A 19,960-nucleotide genomic window follows, 5' to 3' on the forward strand; every position below is an offset into this window, starting at 1 on the left:
CATAATTTTCTTCCTTATGCCACATAAATTTATCATCTAGCAAAATGCAGTGAAAACAACTGAGAAGCACAGCATGGCCCAGGTCAGCTACTGTAGGCGCACCATGACCCCATTATACACAGCAGCGAAAACTGTCAACTTACGACTAATTCTGAAGTGAGAGCTACCTTTGTTCCCTAATACTATGTTATAACCTTTTAAAAAAATATACTTTTAACATGTTTTTTCTATAAAACAAATCAATATTTTCTATAACCTAGGCTTCACAGACAAGGCTATTTTACTAAAGTAGAATATTAAAAACTGATTATTTGGAAGATAATTAAAATTGTATGATAATTGTAGTGATGTGAAATTGCTTTGAGAAATTCTATTTGGGAAAGAATAAATACTCCACCAAAAAATTTGCTTAACAATTATAGTGCCTGTCTATAACTATGCAAATATTTATAGGGTTAATTCTTTCTAGATGTGGATCTTAGATTCTATGGACCTGTTAATTTGACTCAGACTCAAAATGTCTACTAAAAAATTTTATTGTGACATGTGGGCAGATTATATGACTTTTTATTTCAGATTGACAGCAGTAACTGAAACCATTCAATCTAAAATCCTTCGAATTTGTTAACATTAGTATAAAAGTGATCTAAACAAGATCATGTAAAAACAGGTTACAACTAAAATATTCACTTGAGAAGGAAATGGAAACTATTTGTTCTTTAAAATAAATTTCCAAAGTACCCAAACAACCCAGTACAAGATCAACTGTGATGAGATTTTTATATTCACATAAACTTTTAGTAATTTACACTCAGTCATTCAATGACAGTAGTTTTTTCTTATATTGCGTCAGTCTGAATTATTTTGTAGCACTTACTCAAAACTAAACAATAATAAACTTGGGCACGAAAATGTTAGAAATGTATTTACCTATTTGTGTACTGTCACACTGTATATTCTTAATTCTAAGGAAATCTTAACATTAAACAATCATTACTTGCAAAGTATCTACCTAAAGAATGCTCCACATATGAGAGAGATTTGGTGGACTAATAATTAAGATAGTTTTTCTTAGATTAGCAGGTTAAAAATCATAGGATCCCCAAAGATATGTTTATGTACTTTTACTTAATTCACCTGAAATTTCCCTTAGATTGAAAAAAAAGTAATAGCACTGAATGTAAAATTTGGGGTGCACTTAATTTTCTCTTGAATTTAATATTTTTTCCCATTTCTCTGTCAATATTGAGCAAGAAGTAAAAACCACTTCTTAAAAATTCAGCTAATATGCTAACAAACAGTTTTGCAAGATCAAATTAAATTTAACACCTAGTCTTGAGGAGACAATCCTTTTTTAACCTACTTGATTTATTTATCGGACTTTCCTAGGAATCATCAGATTTAATATCAACAGACACACAGGTAATATCATAGACAGCAACTTTCCAATTCATTAATTTCCATATACAGTCAAACAAATTCCTGTATTATAAAGAAACCAAAGTTGTACTTCTTTTTTAAAAATATGTCAGTGCTATACTAGGGGTGTAACTCCTTATAAAGCAAGCACAAATGTGGCATCAAACTTACTTTTCCAAAGAAGCCTTTGAAGAACTTCCTTTCCTGGAGGAACAGGGGGACAAGTCGAGGGCTATTATTGTATGGGCTAAATGTCCCAGGGTTTCACACCAATAAGCAAATACAGAAGTTGGGTAAAGGGCAAAGTAGGAAAGGGGAGTGGGTGAGAGTTTTAAAGAGTTATCCATACCAGGAGTGACAGGGAAAAAGCAAGGTGCATAAAAATGCAGGGAAACAAATTGTATGGCCTAAGAATCCATGGAAAGAATGAGAAGAAATCAGAACCTATATCCATGCAGAGGAACTAGTTAATTTAGTTATTTTCTATATACTTTTAAAACAGAGATTATCCAAATTTGGCAGCAGAGAAAAAGATTAGGGCATACTGGCATGGTGAAATATTCATTTTAAATTTCATAATAGTGAGTAGTAAATAGAAGACGGGTTCCACATACATTTTTCAATTTAAAATCAGCAGTCAACTATACGGAAATCATCAGTTAAAACAGTCCACATTTGATGACCACATAATCACACAAAAAAATGCAACAACACATCAAATTAAATTATGAGAGTACAGCAAGGGTCCTTGTCAGACTTTTTCTTACTGAGTTCAAAATGTCACTTAGAGAAAGAATCCTTACTTATGCATTAAGATCAATTTGTATGTATGTGTGTGCTGATCAATTCCACAAAAATCATGGGGAAATAACAGATATGTTCTATTCCAAACACAGAATAAATCACCTATAAAGAACACAAGGCTAATGCTTTCACTGGAGCTAAAAAAGCAAGTATATCTGAGAACCAAACCACATCTCTGGACCAGAACTAAAAGGAATGGAATTTTGTTTTCTTTTTAAATGCTACTGTTTCAGAATAAAGAAACTTGCACTGACAGTTATACAATTCTGAAACTATGCAGATAAGCGAGACATAGTTATCTATGGTACCAGCACCAATTTTTAAGCATACACAAACTTTGAAAACTGGCCACCATTTAAAATCTGAAGAACTTATACAAAGTACATGGATTCTAATTCACTCAAACTAGCTTAATTTTACATTTCCAAGCTTTGGTTGAATTATACTTTAAGCCTTTACTTTTTATAGTCAGTTTTTAATGTTTGATAAATATCTAGAAAACGACAACTGTACTGAAATTTGACTCTCTCAGACAATTAAACTCATTCAATACTCTCAAACATTGAATAGTTTGCTTTCGTCTTAAGTTTCGAAAATCACAAACGGCATCAAATATTTCCACAAAATTTTTTGAATTTAAACTGGAAAAATAATAAAGTAATTGGCGTAGTTAACCCAATAAGACTAAGCTTATTTCTGCTGCCAAGTTTGGTGACCCTAGTTTTGTTAGACTGTGAGTAACCATCAGCTTTTAAAGATGCAGACAAAGCTAAAAGATAAACCATTCTTGAGGGATAGGGAGGTAAGGGAAGAAGATTGTTAATGCTTAATTTAGCTCCTAGAAAAGCTCTTGTTAAACATGGAGTTTGCCTTCTTTTTATAAAAGATCTTAGACATTAATGAAAAAAGATGACATGCAAAATGCATAAAAAGGTAGTTATAAGATTAGAGAATAATATTAATGTTTTTTAAAAAAACAACTAAGTTATGATTCTTTTACCTGCTAAAACAAGAACATATATTAAAACAAATATATCAAATAGTGAATAAAAACCCAACATATTAGAAACTGGTAGTATAATGAAACTAGTCTACAACCAAGACAGAGAGGGAGAGACATTTAGAGACAATGGGAAGAAAAGACCTTTAAAAGGAAGGGCATCTTGGACCAGTGTCAAGCAAGATAATCAAAGGCCTGATACACTTCTAACAAAATAGACTGATAAATGACATTACTCCTCACCTTGCAACTGACTATGCCATAAAGGCACTGAAAATGGGCAACAGTTATTTCTGTGACTTATCCTATACAATCTAAGTCCTTAAGTGGTTAATTTGTGAATTATGTCACAAAGTAAACACAAGTTGAAGATAGCTGTAACTAACTTTACGCATACAAAGTAAAAAAATTTTAAACATATTTATGCTCTGAGAAGCAGTATGTTTAAAATACTATCATGTTTGGTTATAATATCTTTTTATTTGAGAACATTAAGTATGCAGATAACTTTTAATTGAAATTGAAGTAATCTTAAATTGTAACGGTCTACTTTGAGGGGAAAAAAAGCTATACTTGCAAATTATCCTGCTTCCCCAATTCCCCACAAACTTAAATAGCACCAGAATGTTATAGTTTTAATTCAAACATCATTCAAGTGATAGGTTTAAGATGTTTGTTTTGCTACTTAACCTGTACATCTGAGTTACATAATTTTTTAAGCTATATAATTCTCTGGCATTCAAACTAGTTTCATAAATATGCTATTTCTTCTTTAATCTGCAGGCTTATATACTTTTATATTTGCTTCCATTTATTTGAAACTCTTAAGAGGAAGCTTTATGATCTATAAAAACAAACAAAAATTCTCAGAAGACATAGCTTTTGGCACAATATAAGCGTCTGGCACAGAAGATTATAGATGTTTGTTAGATGCATGTTTGGTAAGATGGGGGTAAAAAGGCAATTTTAAATGTCTGCATAGTAAAAAATATGAAAAAAAGACAAAAATCATGAATTTTTGTAAGCTAATATGATCTGAGAAGAACAATATCCTGAAGACTTCCAACTTTCTGCAAGCTTCTCAGTACAGCATTAGAAAGGATATTTATAGAAGGGGGAAGTTTCATTGAGTATAATAAACAGGAATCTATCCCAGTTACCCAAAAATACAACCTTTTCTTTTTCAAAATACATGTTTGCCCATGAAAATTATATAAGCATTTGCTCCAAGTCTCTTGGATAGGGTTAGTCTGAAAAATTTTAAAGAACTTCTTGAATGAAAAGTCCAGAAGTGGTCAATTTCCCCTCAAACTTCAAAAGTTTAAGTACGTCCAGAAAAGCAATCAACATATATAAAACCTTGTTTTAGTCATAAAAACCATAGGAAAATAAAGATCTTTCAGAGATATGCAAAATAGTTTCATAAACTTTAAAATATTAAATATAAGATATAGTTATGATGATCATTATGAGTTTCCGTTTGACCACATACTGAGAACTGAATTGTTTCCTATATATTCATTACAGAAATATTTTTTTGAGTGGCCACTATGTGCCAGACACTGTTTCAGCCATAGGTATAATTTTTTAAATGGCAATTTGGTTCCTATTTCTGTGAAAATAAAAACTCACTGAATTTTATTATCTAAATAGTCCTGTACCTCAAATAATCAGGTTTATAGTTTACAATCTTCTTGGTTAAAAAAAAAAAACGTAAAATAAAAAATAATTCACTCAACTAGAAAATTAGTTTTAAAACTAGACAGTAAATAGTGGCTATCTCTGGGACTGCAAGAGATTTTATGCACTGTTTTTGTTCATTTGTATTTTATAAAATGAACATACACTACCTATATATTAAAGAGATGTTCTAATTAAAAGCACGTTAAAAAAATCTAGACAGTAAAAGGATTAACTGCTCATTAAACAACTAAATACCATTTCTTAATATCTTCTGGGTAAACTTAAACCACCCCTAGTTTTTCCTTATTTAGAGAGTGAACATAAAGCCATACTCTGAATTAAAAGACTTTCTAAAGGCCTATTCCACAGAGACCTTCTAACTGTAAGTCACGTAAGTTATAAGATTTAATAACTACTTATAGTTTGTTTCAGGTCTATCGAATCTGTTCACTGATTTGTCTGTTGTTTCAGTCATTGGTATTATGATGTTTAAAATGTCTTTAATGACTATTAGGGCAAATCATTGCATTACTTTTAAAAATGTTCTTAGCTAAACTTATTCTTCTAGTAAGCTTAGAATTATTTTGTTAAAAAAGAGGTTGGGTTTACATTTCTTGGAAAATTAATTATCTAAGTTAACTGGGAAATATATTCAGGTGGACATGGCAAATCTATAAATTATAGTTTCATGTACCATAATACATGGATGTAAGTCTCTTTAACATTAATGAAGATTAACTAGAGAGCACAGATAGACTTAGGCAAGACTTCAATCATTTAAGAATTTAAATGACCAAAATCTAAGGTAGAGGGTATCTGTGTGTATATGTATGTGTACATGTTTCTATATATTGGTTTATTTTTTTTAGTTCTTTGCATACTATAATCAGTTATTTTTTTCCTCCTTTCTGTTCTACAACAGATTCAGGCACTTGTTCCAAAATATAATCCACCTCTCTGATTGGTTGCCTCTTTAATTTTGTCTTTTATATTGAGGAATTATAGATAAGAGGTCATATGGAATGTACCAAGAAGCAGAAGAATTTTGATTATTAAGCAAATCGAGGAAAAAAAGCACTCATTAGTAGCCAAACTTATGGCAGCCTGCCATACCAACAAACCCAAAGCAAGAAGTATTTAACGCTCTTTGGGGCAAGGGCATGCAGAAGTAATGCATAAAGCTTTCACAGCAAAGGGGGGAAGGCCACACATTGGAGAGAAGGAAGGTTGAGAAGAGGGCTGTCAGAGTTTATGAAACATTCTTCAAACCTATCCAAAATATGAAATCAACACTTTAATCTGAACCTTTATGAACTCTGAACCCATTCTCTCCTTTTATTAAATACACAGGCATGAGCCTCGGATGTGTTCTATGGCATAAAAGGCAAAGGAAACATTATTTATTCTGGAAAAGGGCTCTCCATTTCAAGTATACTGAAGTTTGTACAGAAGGCAGGGGAAAAATACTGTTTATGTTAGAGAGGTGTAGAAAAGGAAATTGAGGAGTAGCAGTCAAGATAGTAAGTCTCCCCAAAACGTAAACCTCACCAGTACCACCACAGATATCGTTGTCTTCTACTTTTTCCTGGAAAGCTGTTTCTTATAGTAGATTTAAAATTAGTAATTTATAACCCAGTTATCACAGTTAGGTTAAGACACTAACTGTACCAACTTTATCCTGGTTTTAGAACATTAGTCATCTATAAGATTTCATACTACTGTTTAATATGGATTCTGAATCAAAAGTATCTTTTGGATAACATTTAGCCTAAATTGAAGAAGTTGATCTTTATAATTTATACCTTTGGACAGACAACATGAGATGCTCTTTATTAGTGAGCCCACATCTTTTGCCTTAAGAGAAACACTGTTCTTACTGGATAGTGGGTCACTAAAATTTCCTGAGCAAAATCTTTTAAGAAAATATTTACAGTAAATAGATCAACACTGGCAACCATCAAATACATACAGCTTTCAATCTCTTTACAGCATCTTCACAGATGTGCATTCCTCTTGATTCATCAACTTCTACATGGCCAAGATACTGTAGGAAAAAAAAAACAGTTAATACCATTGCTATGTTTACTCAGTAGCTACTATACCATAGGTATTAGGTAGGAGAAAACTGAATATGGAACCTCCTACTCCCAAGAAACTCACAATCATTGTAGAAGAGTTAAGATAATGTTACTTTACTTACCCTCACTGTCCTCATACAAACAAGATTTAGAATAAATATCTCAAAGAGGTGTTATAGAGGAGTAAGTGAAAAAGTACATGGTAGGCACTAAATGTTACTTGAATCTATTGGTATTGAGGCATAATAGCCTGCGCTAGACACAGTTAGTGTATCTCTAAACATAAAAATAATCTTAAAATAAACTGTGTGTATGCATATGTATAGATATATGTATATACACACACGTATACCTGTATACACATACACATATTGAAAAAGGCACTAACAGAAATTACAGTTATTCAAAGGCTGAAAAGATCACATACTCCTTTTATGAGGAGCACGTAAGAGCAGGGTAGAGAACTAAAACAAATTTTAAGAAGGTAGTGCAGCTGAGTTTTAAAAGATGTGTAGAATTTGAAGAGGTAGAAAGGTCGGGAAACTATTTTAGGCAGAGACAATTTAACAAAAGTTACAGATGTGTAATAGGATATATCAGCAAGTATTCCTGTTTGGCTGGAATATGAGGTATATGCAGCTGGGGGATGTGAATGCCAAAACGCGTCTGTACTTAATCCTAGACACAGTGAAGAGCTAATAAGGCTTTTTTTGCAAGGTAGTAATACAATTCAAATTGTACCTTAGTATGAGAATGGTCTTGGGTTAGAAAAGCAGAAGGGATGGTGGTAATATTACAAATGCGCGTTCTCTGGGTGTTTTTTCTTTTGCTGAGGAAGACTGGCCCTGAGCTAAATCTGTTGCCAATCTTTCTCTTTTTGCTTGAGGAAGATTGTCCCTGAGTTAACACCCGTGCCAATCTTCCACTACTTTGTATATGGGATGCCGCCACAACATGGCTTGATGAGTGGTGTGTAGGTCTGGCACCTGAGATCCAGGCCTGCGGAACCCTGGGCCGCAGAAGCAGATTGCATGAACCTAACCACTAAGCCACCAGGCCGGCCCCAAGTGCTCTCTTTTAAAAGGAAATTTGAGGTCTGGTTCTGGGTAAGATGGAGCAGACACACTCTAGCCTGTCTCACCTACTGAATGAAACCAGAAAACCTGGACAGAATGCATGGAGCACCTATTTGAGGTCTCTGTAAAGAGCAGAAGATGAATCAGAGAATACCAGAACTCAAGGTATTTCTGAACTGGCAGGGAGCTGACCTCCTCCTCTCCTCCTCCTCTTTGGTACCTCCAGCCTGAACTTAACACAGCCAGATATCCAGAAGTGAAAGCTGTGGCACTGACAGAACCCTGGGAAAGGTACTCTAGGTTTGGCTCAAGGACCAGGTAAAGGAACTCCTCCTCTTCAGAGAGAGTACAGGAATCCCTTTCCCTTTTACTCATCTCCCTTTTCTTTGTTCTCTCACACCACAGCCCTGGAGAAATCCTACAGTGGCGGTGGTAGGAGTAGTGGAAAACTGCAAGAGCCACACTTCTGAGGGAGGGAAACCTTCCTCTCTGTTTAGTAGCACTGTGATTCCAGGATAGGGCCAACCTCCCTTAGGCTTTTTTCCCCTTTCTGTATCTCCCACCATTTGGCCCTAGATGGAAGTGAAATAACTGGGAATGCATGGTGTAGCAGAATAACCAGAGCCCCAGGAAACACAGGCATAGAGAGTTTATGTAACCTTTCCAAGGTCATTCAGCTAGTGAATGCTGAAATCCAACCAGCCTGATGCAGAACAGTCTTAAAAAACTCATACACTGAATTTTTCATTTTTATTCATATCTTTCCAATACTCAAGAAATTCATAAAACCAATGTATTAAAATTAATTTAGGAAATTGCTGGACCTTAGCTAACAAAATACTTGAGGTATCAAACATAAAGATCATAAACTAAGGCCAAAATCATTAAGTGTCTAAAGAATTGTAACAGCTATAATTTTGAATAAATATTATATAAAACAGCAAGGAAGCTCACTTTACAGTGAATCAAATAACACATTACACATAGTTCTAAGCTGAAGGAGTAAAGCCTATTCAAAATCTGAATAATACAAAATCCAAGAAGATATAAATACTTATATATTCTATTTTGGATTCTCATGAATCCAGGGGATTTTGATTATAAGTTTCATTTTCTAGCATTCACTTTCTATCTAGATCCACATTTAGTTTTACAGCTGAAGAACAGTGGTGAAGCAATGTTTCTCAAACTCAACATCACTGAATTCATTATGGATATTCAGTACACATAAAAATCTCAACTTTTAGAGAATTTTTAAATTACCACATTAAAAATAATATATAATAATATTCCCTATCAATAAGAAAGGATACTGATAGCAATTTTTCATCAGTCTATCTGTGTCTGGTACAGTAAGGGATAGCGTGAGCTTTAAGATACATTCCACATTTAGTCACCTTTGTTTATCTCTTTTTTCTATTAAATTAGAAACATTTTAATTCAAAATTATAGGCTGAAAAAAATGTCAAGTGTTTGGTGGCTTTGTTAAATAGTTCTAGATGTTTAAACTGAATTCACATCCAGAAAGAGAGTATTTTGCCACTGAAAACTACTTTTCATCATTCAGGCAGATGCTATAGTGACAGGCATGTTACACTCAAATTCTGGAAAGTTGCATTTTTCAGCTTAGAAGTTAGCAACCAGTGGACTTTTTCTTTCTTTTCTTTTTTTGTGAAGAAGATTGGCCCAGAGCTAACATCTGTTGCCAATCTCCCTCTGTTTGCTTGAAGAAGATTGTCACTGAGCTAACATCTGTGCCAATCTTCCTCTATTTTGTATGTGGGATGCATCCACAGCATGGCTTGGGTCTGTGCCCAGGATCTGAACCCGTGAACTCTGGGCCACTGAATCGAAGTGTGTGAACTTAACCACTATGCCACTGGGCTGGCCCCGACAAGTGGACTTTTAAATAACTCTTTGTTTGAATTCAGCTCTTAGAAAGTATTTCTTCATGTTCTGTTGATAGTTGGCTTTTTTCAAAGCCCAATAATATATTCTTAATTTCTTGGTCCAATGAGAAAAGAAAATCAAGTATTGGGAAAGAGTAAAATCTCAGCAATTGAGCTATCTGTATCACTGTTCTGACGTTTTAAGAAATATTGATGGCTCATTCTTGACACCTTATCACACATATGTCAAGTTTTTTAAATTTTATTTTGTGTTTTAATCTACTCTCTATCTTTGATCACTGACTTGAAATACCAAATATATATTTTTAAAATTTTCATTATCCTGGATTTTCTATTTTGTTCTACTGATATTTCTTTCTATTTTGGCACTATAACATACTACTTTGATCATTACAGTTTAAGAATATATTTTAATATATGTTTTGGGATGATCATTTTCACTAATTTTTCTCCCACAGAATTTTCCTGGTTATTTCCCATGTTTATTCTTGGGGATCAACTTTGGAATAATTTTGCAGTTCCTGCCCCAAAAAAACCTTTAGGATTTTAATTAAGATTGCCTTTCTCACAACTAGAATATACAACTATGTACTGGGAGGCTTTGGGGAGAAGAAGAAGAAGAAGAAAAAAGATTGCCTTAAATGCATTGGTTAATTTGAGAAAAACCGACATTATAAAATTGACCCATTCCATCTAATACTATTTATTCAAGTCTTTTATGTCTCTGAAGTTTTATGGTAGCCTTCAAATACACTTTTGCACATTTCTTTCTAGATTAATAAGTATTTAATAATTTTTGTTGCTACTGTAAACTGGTTTTGCCCATTATTTATATACATATATCTGTATATATATTCTTTTTAACAGATTATTTTTTTTCACTTTTTATTAAGATTATGATAGTTTACAACCTTGTGAAATTTCAATTGTACATTATTGTTTGTCAGTCATGTTGTAGGTGCAGCCCTTCACCCTTTGTGCCCACCCTCCACCCCTCTCCCCCTTTCCCCTGGTAGCCACTAATTTGTTCTCTTTGTCTACATGTTTAACTTCCACATGTGAATGGAGTCATAGAGAGATTGTCTTTCTCTGTCTGGCTTATTTCACTTAACATAATACCCTCAAGGTCTACCCATGTTGTTGTGAATGGGACGATTTTATCCTTTTTTATGGCTGAGTAGTATTCCATTGTATATATATACCATATCTTCTTTATCTAATCATCAGTTGATCGGCACTTGGGTTGCTTCCACGTCTTGGCTATTGTAAATAATGCTGCAATGAACATAGGGGTGCACGGGACTTTTGGAATTGCTGATTTCAAGTTCTTTGGATAGATACCCAGTAGTGGGATGGCTGGGTCATAAGGTATTTCTATTTTTAATTTTTTGAGGAATCTCCATACTGTTTTCCATAGTGGCTGCACCAGTTTGCATTCCCACCAGCAGTGTGTGAGGGTTCCTTTTTCTCCACAACCCCTCCAACATTTGAACAGACTTTATTTTTTAAAGCAGCTTTAGGTTCACAAAAAAATTGAGCAGAAAGTACCAAGAGTTCCCATATACCCTTGGTGCCCCCACCGACAAACCCCTACTTCCTCCACCATCGACATTCCACACCAGAGTAGTACATTTGCTACAACTGATGAACCTACATTGACACATCATTATCTCCCAAAGTCAACAGTTTACATTAGGGTTTACTTTTGGTGTTGTACACTCTATGCATTTTGAAAAATGTATAATGACAGGTATCCACTATTGTAGGATCATACAGAGTAGTTTCACTGCCCTGAAAATCCTCTGCACTCCTCCTATTCATCTCTTCCTCTCCCCTACCCTCTGGCAGCCACTGATCTTTTTACTGTCTCAATCGTTTTCCAGAATGTCAGAATTGGAATCCTACAGTATGTAGCCTTTTCAGATTGGCTTTTTTCATTTAGTAATATGCATTTAAGATTCCCCCAGGCCTTTTCATAACTTCACAGCTCATTTCTTTTTAGCGCTGTGTAATATTCCATTGCCTGGATGTACCACACTTTATTTGTCCATTTACCTATTCATGGACATCTTGGTTGCTTCCAAGTTTTGGCAATTATGAAGAAAGTGGCTATAAATATCTGTGTGCAGATTTTTATGTAGATATAAGTTTTCAACTCATTCAGTTTGAGTGTGATTGCTAGGTCATATGGTGAGAGTATATTTAGTTTTGTGAGAAACTACTAAATTGTCTTCTAAAGTGACTGTCCCATTTTGCATTCCCACTAACAATGAAAGTTCCTGTCAACAATGAATGCTCCACAGTCTTGCCAGCAATTGGTGGTGTTAGCGTTTTGCATTCTGGCCATTCTAATAGGTGTGCAACCCATTATATTTTTATTTGTACATAATTTGTCTTTTTCATTTTGGTTGATTTTAAGCTTTTCTTAGTCTTTGATATCTACAGTTTCATTCATGTGTCTTGGAAACAGACTAATTATTTTTAGTAGCTTTACTGAGATGTAATTCATATGCCATACAATTCACTAACTTAAAGTATACAATAGAATAGTTTTGGGTATATTATAGTATTAAGTTTTAAAAATTGTGGTAAAATACATATAACACAATTTATCAGTTAAGCCATTTTTAACCGTACTGTTCATTGGTATTTATTACATTAACAATATTGTTCAATAGTCACCACTATCTACTACTTAAACATTCTCATCACTCCAAATACAGACTCTGTAACCATTAAGCAATGACTGCCCACAGTTTTCCCCTCCCCCAGCTCCTGGTAACCTCTAATCTACTTCCTGTCTCTATGAAATTGTCTATTCTAGATATTTTATATAAGCAGAATCATACAATATTTATTCTTTCGTGTATAGCTTATTTCTCTTAGCATAATGTTTTCAAGCTTCGTCCATACTCTAGCATGTATCAGAACTTCATTCCTTTTAATGGTGGAATAATATTCCACTGTATGTATACACCAAATTCTGTTCATCCATTTATCTGTTGACAGACACTTGGGTTGTCTCCATGACGCTGCAGTGAATAGCTGACATGTAAGTATCTGTTTGAGTCCCTGCTTTCAATTCCTTTGGTATACGCCTAGGAGTAGAATTGCTGGGTCATATGGGGTAATTATATGTTTAGCTTTTTGAGGAACTGCCAAACTGTTTTCCATAGTGCTGCACCATTTTACATTCCCATCAAAATGTACAAGGGTTTCAATTTCTCTACATGCTCATCAGCACTTCATTTTCTTTCTTTTTTTAAAATCACACCATCTTAATAGGTGTGAAGTGGTCTCTCACAATTTTGACTTTCACGCCCCTAATGACTAATGATGTTGAGCATCTATCTTTTCATGTGCTAATTAGCCACTTGTGCATCTTCCTTGGAGAATTATCTATTCACATCCTTTGCCCTTTTAAAAATTGGGTTCTATGCCTTTAAATTGTTGAGTTGTAAGAGTAGTTATATATGCTGGATATTAAACCCTTATCAGATATAAGATTTCCAAATATTTTCTGCTATTCTGTAGGTTGTCTTTTCAATTTCTTGAAAATGTCCTTTAATGAACAAGTTTTTAATTTTGATGAAGTTCATGTTATCTTTCTTTTGTTGTTCTTGCTCTTGGTGTCATATTTAAGACTCCACTGCCAGATCCAAAGTCTTGAAGATTTACTCCTGTGTTTTCTTCTAAGAGTTTTATGGTTTTTACTCTCTTATTTAGGTCATTGATCCATTGAGTTAACTGTTTATATGATGTGAGGTAGGGATCCAACTTTATTCTTTCGCATGTGGAAATCCAGTTGTCCCAGCATCATTGGGCGATGAGATTATTCATTCCCCATTGAGTGAACTTTGCACCCTTTTCAAAAATCAGTTGGACATAGATGTCTTAGACTAATTTTTATTTATTCTATTTGCTTCTTAAATCCAAGGATTCAATTACTACTTTGAATGAATTCATCCTCTTATCTCCTCCTGGAGCTTCCATTAGGCCTGCTAGTGCTACTGAACTTTTAAATTTGTTCATCCATGTTTCTTCATCTCTTTTTCATATTTTCTCTATATCACCTTGTGCTGCATTCTGGGTAACTTGATCAAATCTATCTTCCAGTTCATCAGTTCTTTTTTCAGCTAGGTCTAATCCACTATTTAATCTATTGACTAAGTTCAATTTCAATAAGTTATTTTTCATTTTTAGAAGCTCAGATTTGATTGTCAAATCTGCCTATTACTTTTTTCCATTGTCTTATTTTTTCCTTATGGTTTGAATTCATTTTTTTATGTTTCTAATGATTTTACATCTGCATATATTAAAATCTCCACTATAGTCAATTGTTTCAAGTTCTTAGAGTACTAATCCTCTTGCCCTTTATTGAATAATCCTTTACTGTATCTGCTGATCATTTCCATATATGATTTATAACCTTTTAATCTACTGTACACTAATTTGAGGAGTCACAGACCATGCAGATTATAGCATATGAAGTCCAAATCCATGGTTTCAATTTTTCCAGAGAGACTCCTTTTTCCACCCAGGGTCTGAGTAGAGGCAAGTTTCCTATTTTTTTTTTTTTTTTTTTTTTGTTGCTTTTCCTTCTAGTTCTCTATTTCACTGATTGTAAAGCCCATTAAAGGTCCTGATTCTAAGCTGGGTTCCCAGTTCTAATTCTCTGCTTTTTATGAGTCCAAGACTTTCACAGAATGGTTGTTAAAACCAAGGACTACCTATTTCACAAATCCTCTCCCTCCTAGGCTGCTCCATCAGCTACCATGATTCCTGCCTTGCTTTCAAATTCACTTTTAATTTATGGTAACTGGAGAGATATGTCTTTACTGACAGTTCAGCGATGCTTTAAGAAAATGTTTGTTTGAAAATGTATTCAGCATTTCTAGATATTTGTATTGGGAGTATGTCTATGTTAGCTTAATCCACATTCTGCCAGAAGCAGAAGACCCATAGTATTTTCCAACTAAACTAAGTGTTTTTTCTATCTCTTGATTTCAATATATCTTATACTTATAAGTCAAAATACTGGAATTTCCTATAATTTTAAACAACTTTTTTGGTCACTTCTCTTGGGTTTTTCAGATAGGCATCATCTGCAGAAACAAACAAATAAGACAAAAAATGTTGTCTTGATTTCCAACATTTACAGTTTTTATTTATTTTCTTATCCAAAGGTACTGATCGCCATTTCTAACTCAGTGTTGAGTGACAGTGCTGCTCAAGAGCTACCTCATCTTCCTCCCAAATTCAGTGTAAATGTTTCACCATTATGCACGACTCTGGGATAGTTTTCCAATCATTTAAAGAATGTATTATGCTATTCCTGTTTTACTAAGAAGATTTATTGGGATTGAATAATAAATATTTTTAACACTTTTTTATTGAGATGTAATTCACATCAAATAAAATTAACCATTTTAAAGAGAATAATTCAGTGGCATTTAGTACATTCACAATGTCGTACAAGCACACCTTTATCTAGTTTCAACACATTTTTTTCACACCAAAAGGAAAATCTGTACCCATTAAGAATTTGCTCCCCATTGCCCCTCTCCACCGCCCCTAGCAAGCAAAAAGCTGTATTCTGTCTTCATGGATTTCCCTATTCTGGATGTTTCACATAAATGGGATCATACAATATGTGACCTTTTGTGTTTGGCATATTCCACTTAGCACACTGTTTTCAAGGTTCACCACACTGTAGAATGTATGAGCACTTCATCGCTTATTATAGCTGAGTAGTATTTCATTGTTATGTGTGTACCATAGTTTTGGTTTTTCTTTTTAGGAAGATTAGCCCTGAGTTAACATCTGCCACTAATTCTCCTCTTTTTGCTGACGAAGGAAGACCAGCCCTGAGCTAACATCAGAGCCCATTGCCAAGTGGTGCCATGTTCGTACCGGGGATCCAAACCGGCAAAACCCAGGCTGCTGAAGCGGAATGTGCGCACTTCACTGCTGCGCCAGCAGGCTGGCCCACAAATGGTCCTTTTTTTTTCCCTGAGGAAGATTAGCCCTGAGCTAACATCTGCTACCAATCCTCCTCTTCTTGCTAAGGAAGACTGGCCCTGAGCTAACATCCATGCCCATCTTCCTCTACTTTATATGTGGGATGCCTACCACAGCATGGCTTGCCAAGCGGTGCCATGTCTGCACCTGGGATCCGAACCGGCGAACTCCGGGCCACCAAAGTGGAACATGCGAACTTAACCACTGTGCCACCAGGCCGGCCCCTGTACTATAGCTTGTTTATCTATTCTGCTGAGAGACCTCTGAGCTGTTTCCACCTTTTGGCTATCATGAATAGTGGTGCTATAGACGTGAGTGTACATGTATTTATTTGAGTATCTGTTTTCGATTATTCTAGATATATACCCAGCAGTGGAATTTCTGAGTCATATGGTAATTCTATGTTTAGCTTTTAGAGGAAACACCAAACTGCTTTCCACAGAACCTGAACCATTTTACATTCCCACCAGCAATGTCTGAGGGTTCTAGTTTCTCCACATCCTCATCGATACTTGTTATTTTCCTTTTTGTTTTTTTAACATATAGTCATCCAAGTGCGTGTGATGCGGTACTTCATTGTGGTTTTGATATGCATTTCCCTAATGACTAATGATGTTGAGTATCTTTTCATGTACTTTTGGTTATTTGTATATCTTCTTTGGAGAAATTTCTATTCAAGCCTTTTGACCATTTAAATGAGGTTCTTTTATACATTCTGGATACCAGACTCTTATCAGACACATGATTTCTAAATATTTTCTCCCATTCTGTAGTTGTCTTTTCATTTCCTTGATAATATCTTCTCATGCAGGAAAGTTTTTGGTTTTAAGGAAGTCCAGTTTATCTATTTTTTCTTTTGTTGATCATGCTTTTGGTGTCATATCTCAGAATCCATTGCCAGATCCAAGGTCATGAAGATTTACCCCCATTTCTTCTAAGAGTTTTATGGTTTTTTACTCTTATATTTAGGTTGTTGATCCATTTTGGTTAATTTTTGTATATGGTGTGAGGTAGAGGTCCAGCTTCATTTTTTTCCATGTGGAAATCCTGTTGTTACATCACCATTTGTTGAAGAGACTATTCTTTCCCCACTGAATGGTCTTGGTACTTTTGTCAAAAATCAATTTGCTATAGATGTATAGGTTTATTTCTGTACTCTCAAGTCTATTCCACTGTTCTACAGATCTATCCATATGCCAGTACTACAATGTTTTGATTATTATAGCTTTCTACTAAGTTTTGAAATTGAGAAGTGTGAGTCCTTCAACTTTGCTTCCATTGCAATGATAAAGTCCTTTTCTTCTTAAGCCCACCAATGTGATGAACTATATCAAATTTCTTAATACTGAATCATTTGCAGATTCTTGAGTTAAACCCTACTTTGGTCTTTAGTATACTTTCAGATCTCATTTGTTCTATTTTCCTGCCTACTTTTTCATGTATATTCATATGGGGAGTTGGTCTATGGTTTTCTTTTTGTTTTTGTGCTATCTTTGTTAGGTGGTTGTATCAGGATTTTGTTAATGCCATAAAAAAATCTGGAAATCGTCCTCTTTTTTCCCCCCCATATGCTCTGGTATAGTTAAATACCATAAGAGTCATTCTTTGAGGCTTTGAAAGAACTGACCTGTTAAACTATCTATACTCAGTTTTTGGGGGGAGATAGTTTCAGGATTTTAATAACTTTCTCTATTTCTTTCATGGTTATAAAGCTATTCAACTTTTATTTTTCTACTTTAGCTAATTTTAGTAATGTCTATTTTCCTAGAACATTCTTAATATAAATTTTCAAATTTACTATACAGTATTCACATAACTTGAGTCTGTGATTGAGTCTCCTCACTTTCTTATCTCTAGTATTATGTATTCTTTGTTTTCTTCTTTTTCTGTATTAAGGCTCATTTGTAACACTACCTCCAAGTCATTTAATCTCTGTTTCCATTTTATATTAATAATAAAATGAGAAAGTTTTATGATCTCTAACTTATCTTTAGGTGCTGAGAAATGAATAAAGGTTTCAAATTGTTTCCATGGGATTTTATTCTAACATCTTGATAAGTTCAACTGGTCACATATGAGTATTTGTGCCAGTAAAAAAAAAGGGTGGGGGGGTAGGAGGGAGACTTGGGGGAAAGAGAACAAAAATATCTCATATATGGACTGACTCTTAGCTGCTTAATCTATTTCGGAAATGTGGAGATGGAAATCAGCCTGTGTCTTTAAATTAGACTATGAGAAAAACATGCCCATTGAAATAAACATTATTAAAGAGGTCTCTTTTCTTCTCTGAGACACTGTCTCACTGAAGAATTGCAGCTGATTTATGCTTTAATGGCTAAAATATTTGACACTGGGACTTCTTTTGTCTGAATGCCTTTTCCAAACTCCCTCTGAGTAAGGGACTTTTATTCACAAAAATGTACTTTAGAAAAACCAGTATGTGGAATTTCATTCTTGGATGAATTAAGTCATTTTTCCTTTTCTTGAAAAAATTATTTTAAAAAAGTAGATTTCCCCCCCTGCCTTGGTAATGTTATCCATGAGAAGAAATGCAGAGCTCTGTGTGAGAGACTATACAGTCAGCAGTTCCCAACATTAACAAAAAGTGACATAATGATCATTAATTTATAAACTCTAAGGCATAATATCACATATACATAGCCTATGTTACATAGCAAATACAGGATGCAAATGTGCAGAACATGGCATCAAAACTTCTTTGGGGTCTTTAATCAAAGAAGGTAGTTAAATCAAATTAAAATAGGCTATTCTTTAAGTATAAATTTGGAGTACAACTACATTTGAACAAGTCATCCGACCTAAGTATACATATTAAATCTAATCGCATAAGTTTAAAGCTGAAAAGAACTTAAAGGGATTAAAAATCTCCACTTTTCAAATGTGACACTAGGTGTCAAAAAAGTTAAGTGATTTAGACAAGGTCATATAACCAGTAAATTAACAGACCCAGGAGTAGAACTCTGATCTTTTAACTTCTAGATCTATCTTCTTTCAACTATCTCACATTACCTCTGCAATTCTCCTATTTAAGTAATAGTTTATAGTTTACTGCTCTTACATACATTAACTTAATGTTATTCTTCCTTTAAAAAAAAGTGGTCGATCAAACAGGGAGAGTCATCCATTTTGGTAATGTTGCTTATGTCTGAAGTGAGGCCTGATCCTCCTAACAGTTTATTATTTCTTTCATAAATAAAATTATCCTGCCTTTTCTAATTAAACTATATCACTGGTAACGAAACAGTAGATATGGGGAATTTTGCTTCATGGAAATATTACAGCTGATAAATGAAGAAGAAGGGATGACAGAATTGGACTATCACCACTTTGAAACCCTTAATGAATTAATAAATCTCAGAAAATGATCATCAATGCTACTGTGTTCACAAAAAGATAGATAATCAGGTATTGTGTACCTTCTGATAACAGTTCATATGACCAATGAAGAATTCCTGGAAAAAAGAAATCAAAGCTAAATCTGATCAAGCCACTGAAACAACCAATTCACAAGAAGTACAGGAAACAGAAGAACATATGAAACAGAATGAGTTTTTGGGATTTTCAATTTGCTGATGAGGGAAGAATTAAGAGTTCATGGCCCATCAGAGGAATGGGTTCCAGTGAACACCACAGTCACTCAGTTGAAACGCCTGGAAAAGTATGCCCTAGGAGTAGAAGTAAACCAGAGGCAGGCAGAGCCTTGCCAAAACTGTAATCCAGCCTCAATTCTGTTAATGCAAAGCCTGACAAGGACAGTATAAGAAAAAAACCTTACAGACCAATCTCTCTCAAAAACATAGACGTGAAATATCTGAACAAAATATTAGCAAACTGAACCCAGCAACATACCCAATAAACTCAACTTGATCATGATGGATATTGATCAAGTTGAGTTTATTCCAGGAATGTTAAGGTTGGTTGACTATTCCAAAAACTCAGTAAGTATAA

The 19,960-nt window shown here is 34.3% G+C and overlaps 2 protein-coding genes across 52 annotated transcripts in view; one reads left to right on the forward strand and one right to left on the reverse strand.

The window, feature by feature from the left end:
• PAPLN (papilin, proteoglycan like sulfated glycoprotein) overlaps positions 1–15,412 on the forward strand; it is an 87,133-nt gene extending 71,721 nt beyond the window's left edge. Inside the window, exons 28-29 of one of the 2 annotated variants that reach the window (XR_011504663.1) lie at positions 12,980–13,022; positions 15,157–15,412. The gene's annotated coding sequence lies outside the window, so the exon portion shown is untranslated. Of the gene's footprint in view, positions 1–12,979 lie in introns of both variants that reach the window. The other variant, XR_011504662.1, reaches the window with a different exon arrangement.
• NUMB (NUMB endocytic adaptor protein) overlaps positions 1–19,960 on the reverse strand; it is a 179,911-nt gene that overhangs the window by 28,355 nt on the left and 131,596 nt on the right. For 25 of the 50 annotated variants that reach the window (XM_044773959.2, XM_070513983.1, XM_044773952.2 and 22 more), the window contains 2 exons: positions 6,876–6,950; positions 1,591–1,623 (listed from right to left, as the gene is read on the reverse strand). In XM_044773959.2, coding sequence (XP_044629894.1) covers positions 1,591–1,623; positions 6,876–6,950 — 108 coding nt within the window. The remainder of the gene's footprint in view (positions 1–1,590; positions 1,624–6,875; positions 6,951–19,960) is intronic. The other 25 variants (XM_070514000.1, XM_070513978.1, XM_070513994.1 and 22 more) reach the window with 1 other exon arrangement.

Source organism: Equus asinus, chromosome 7 (assembly GCF_041296235.1).
Source record: "Equus asinus isolate D_3611 breed Donkey chromosome 7, EquAss-T2T_v2, whole genome shotgun sequence".
In the NCBI taxonomy this organism is placed as follows: domain Eukaryota; kingdom Metazoa; phylum Chordata; class Mammalia; order Perissodactyla; family Equidae; genus Equus; species Equus asinus.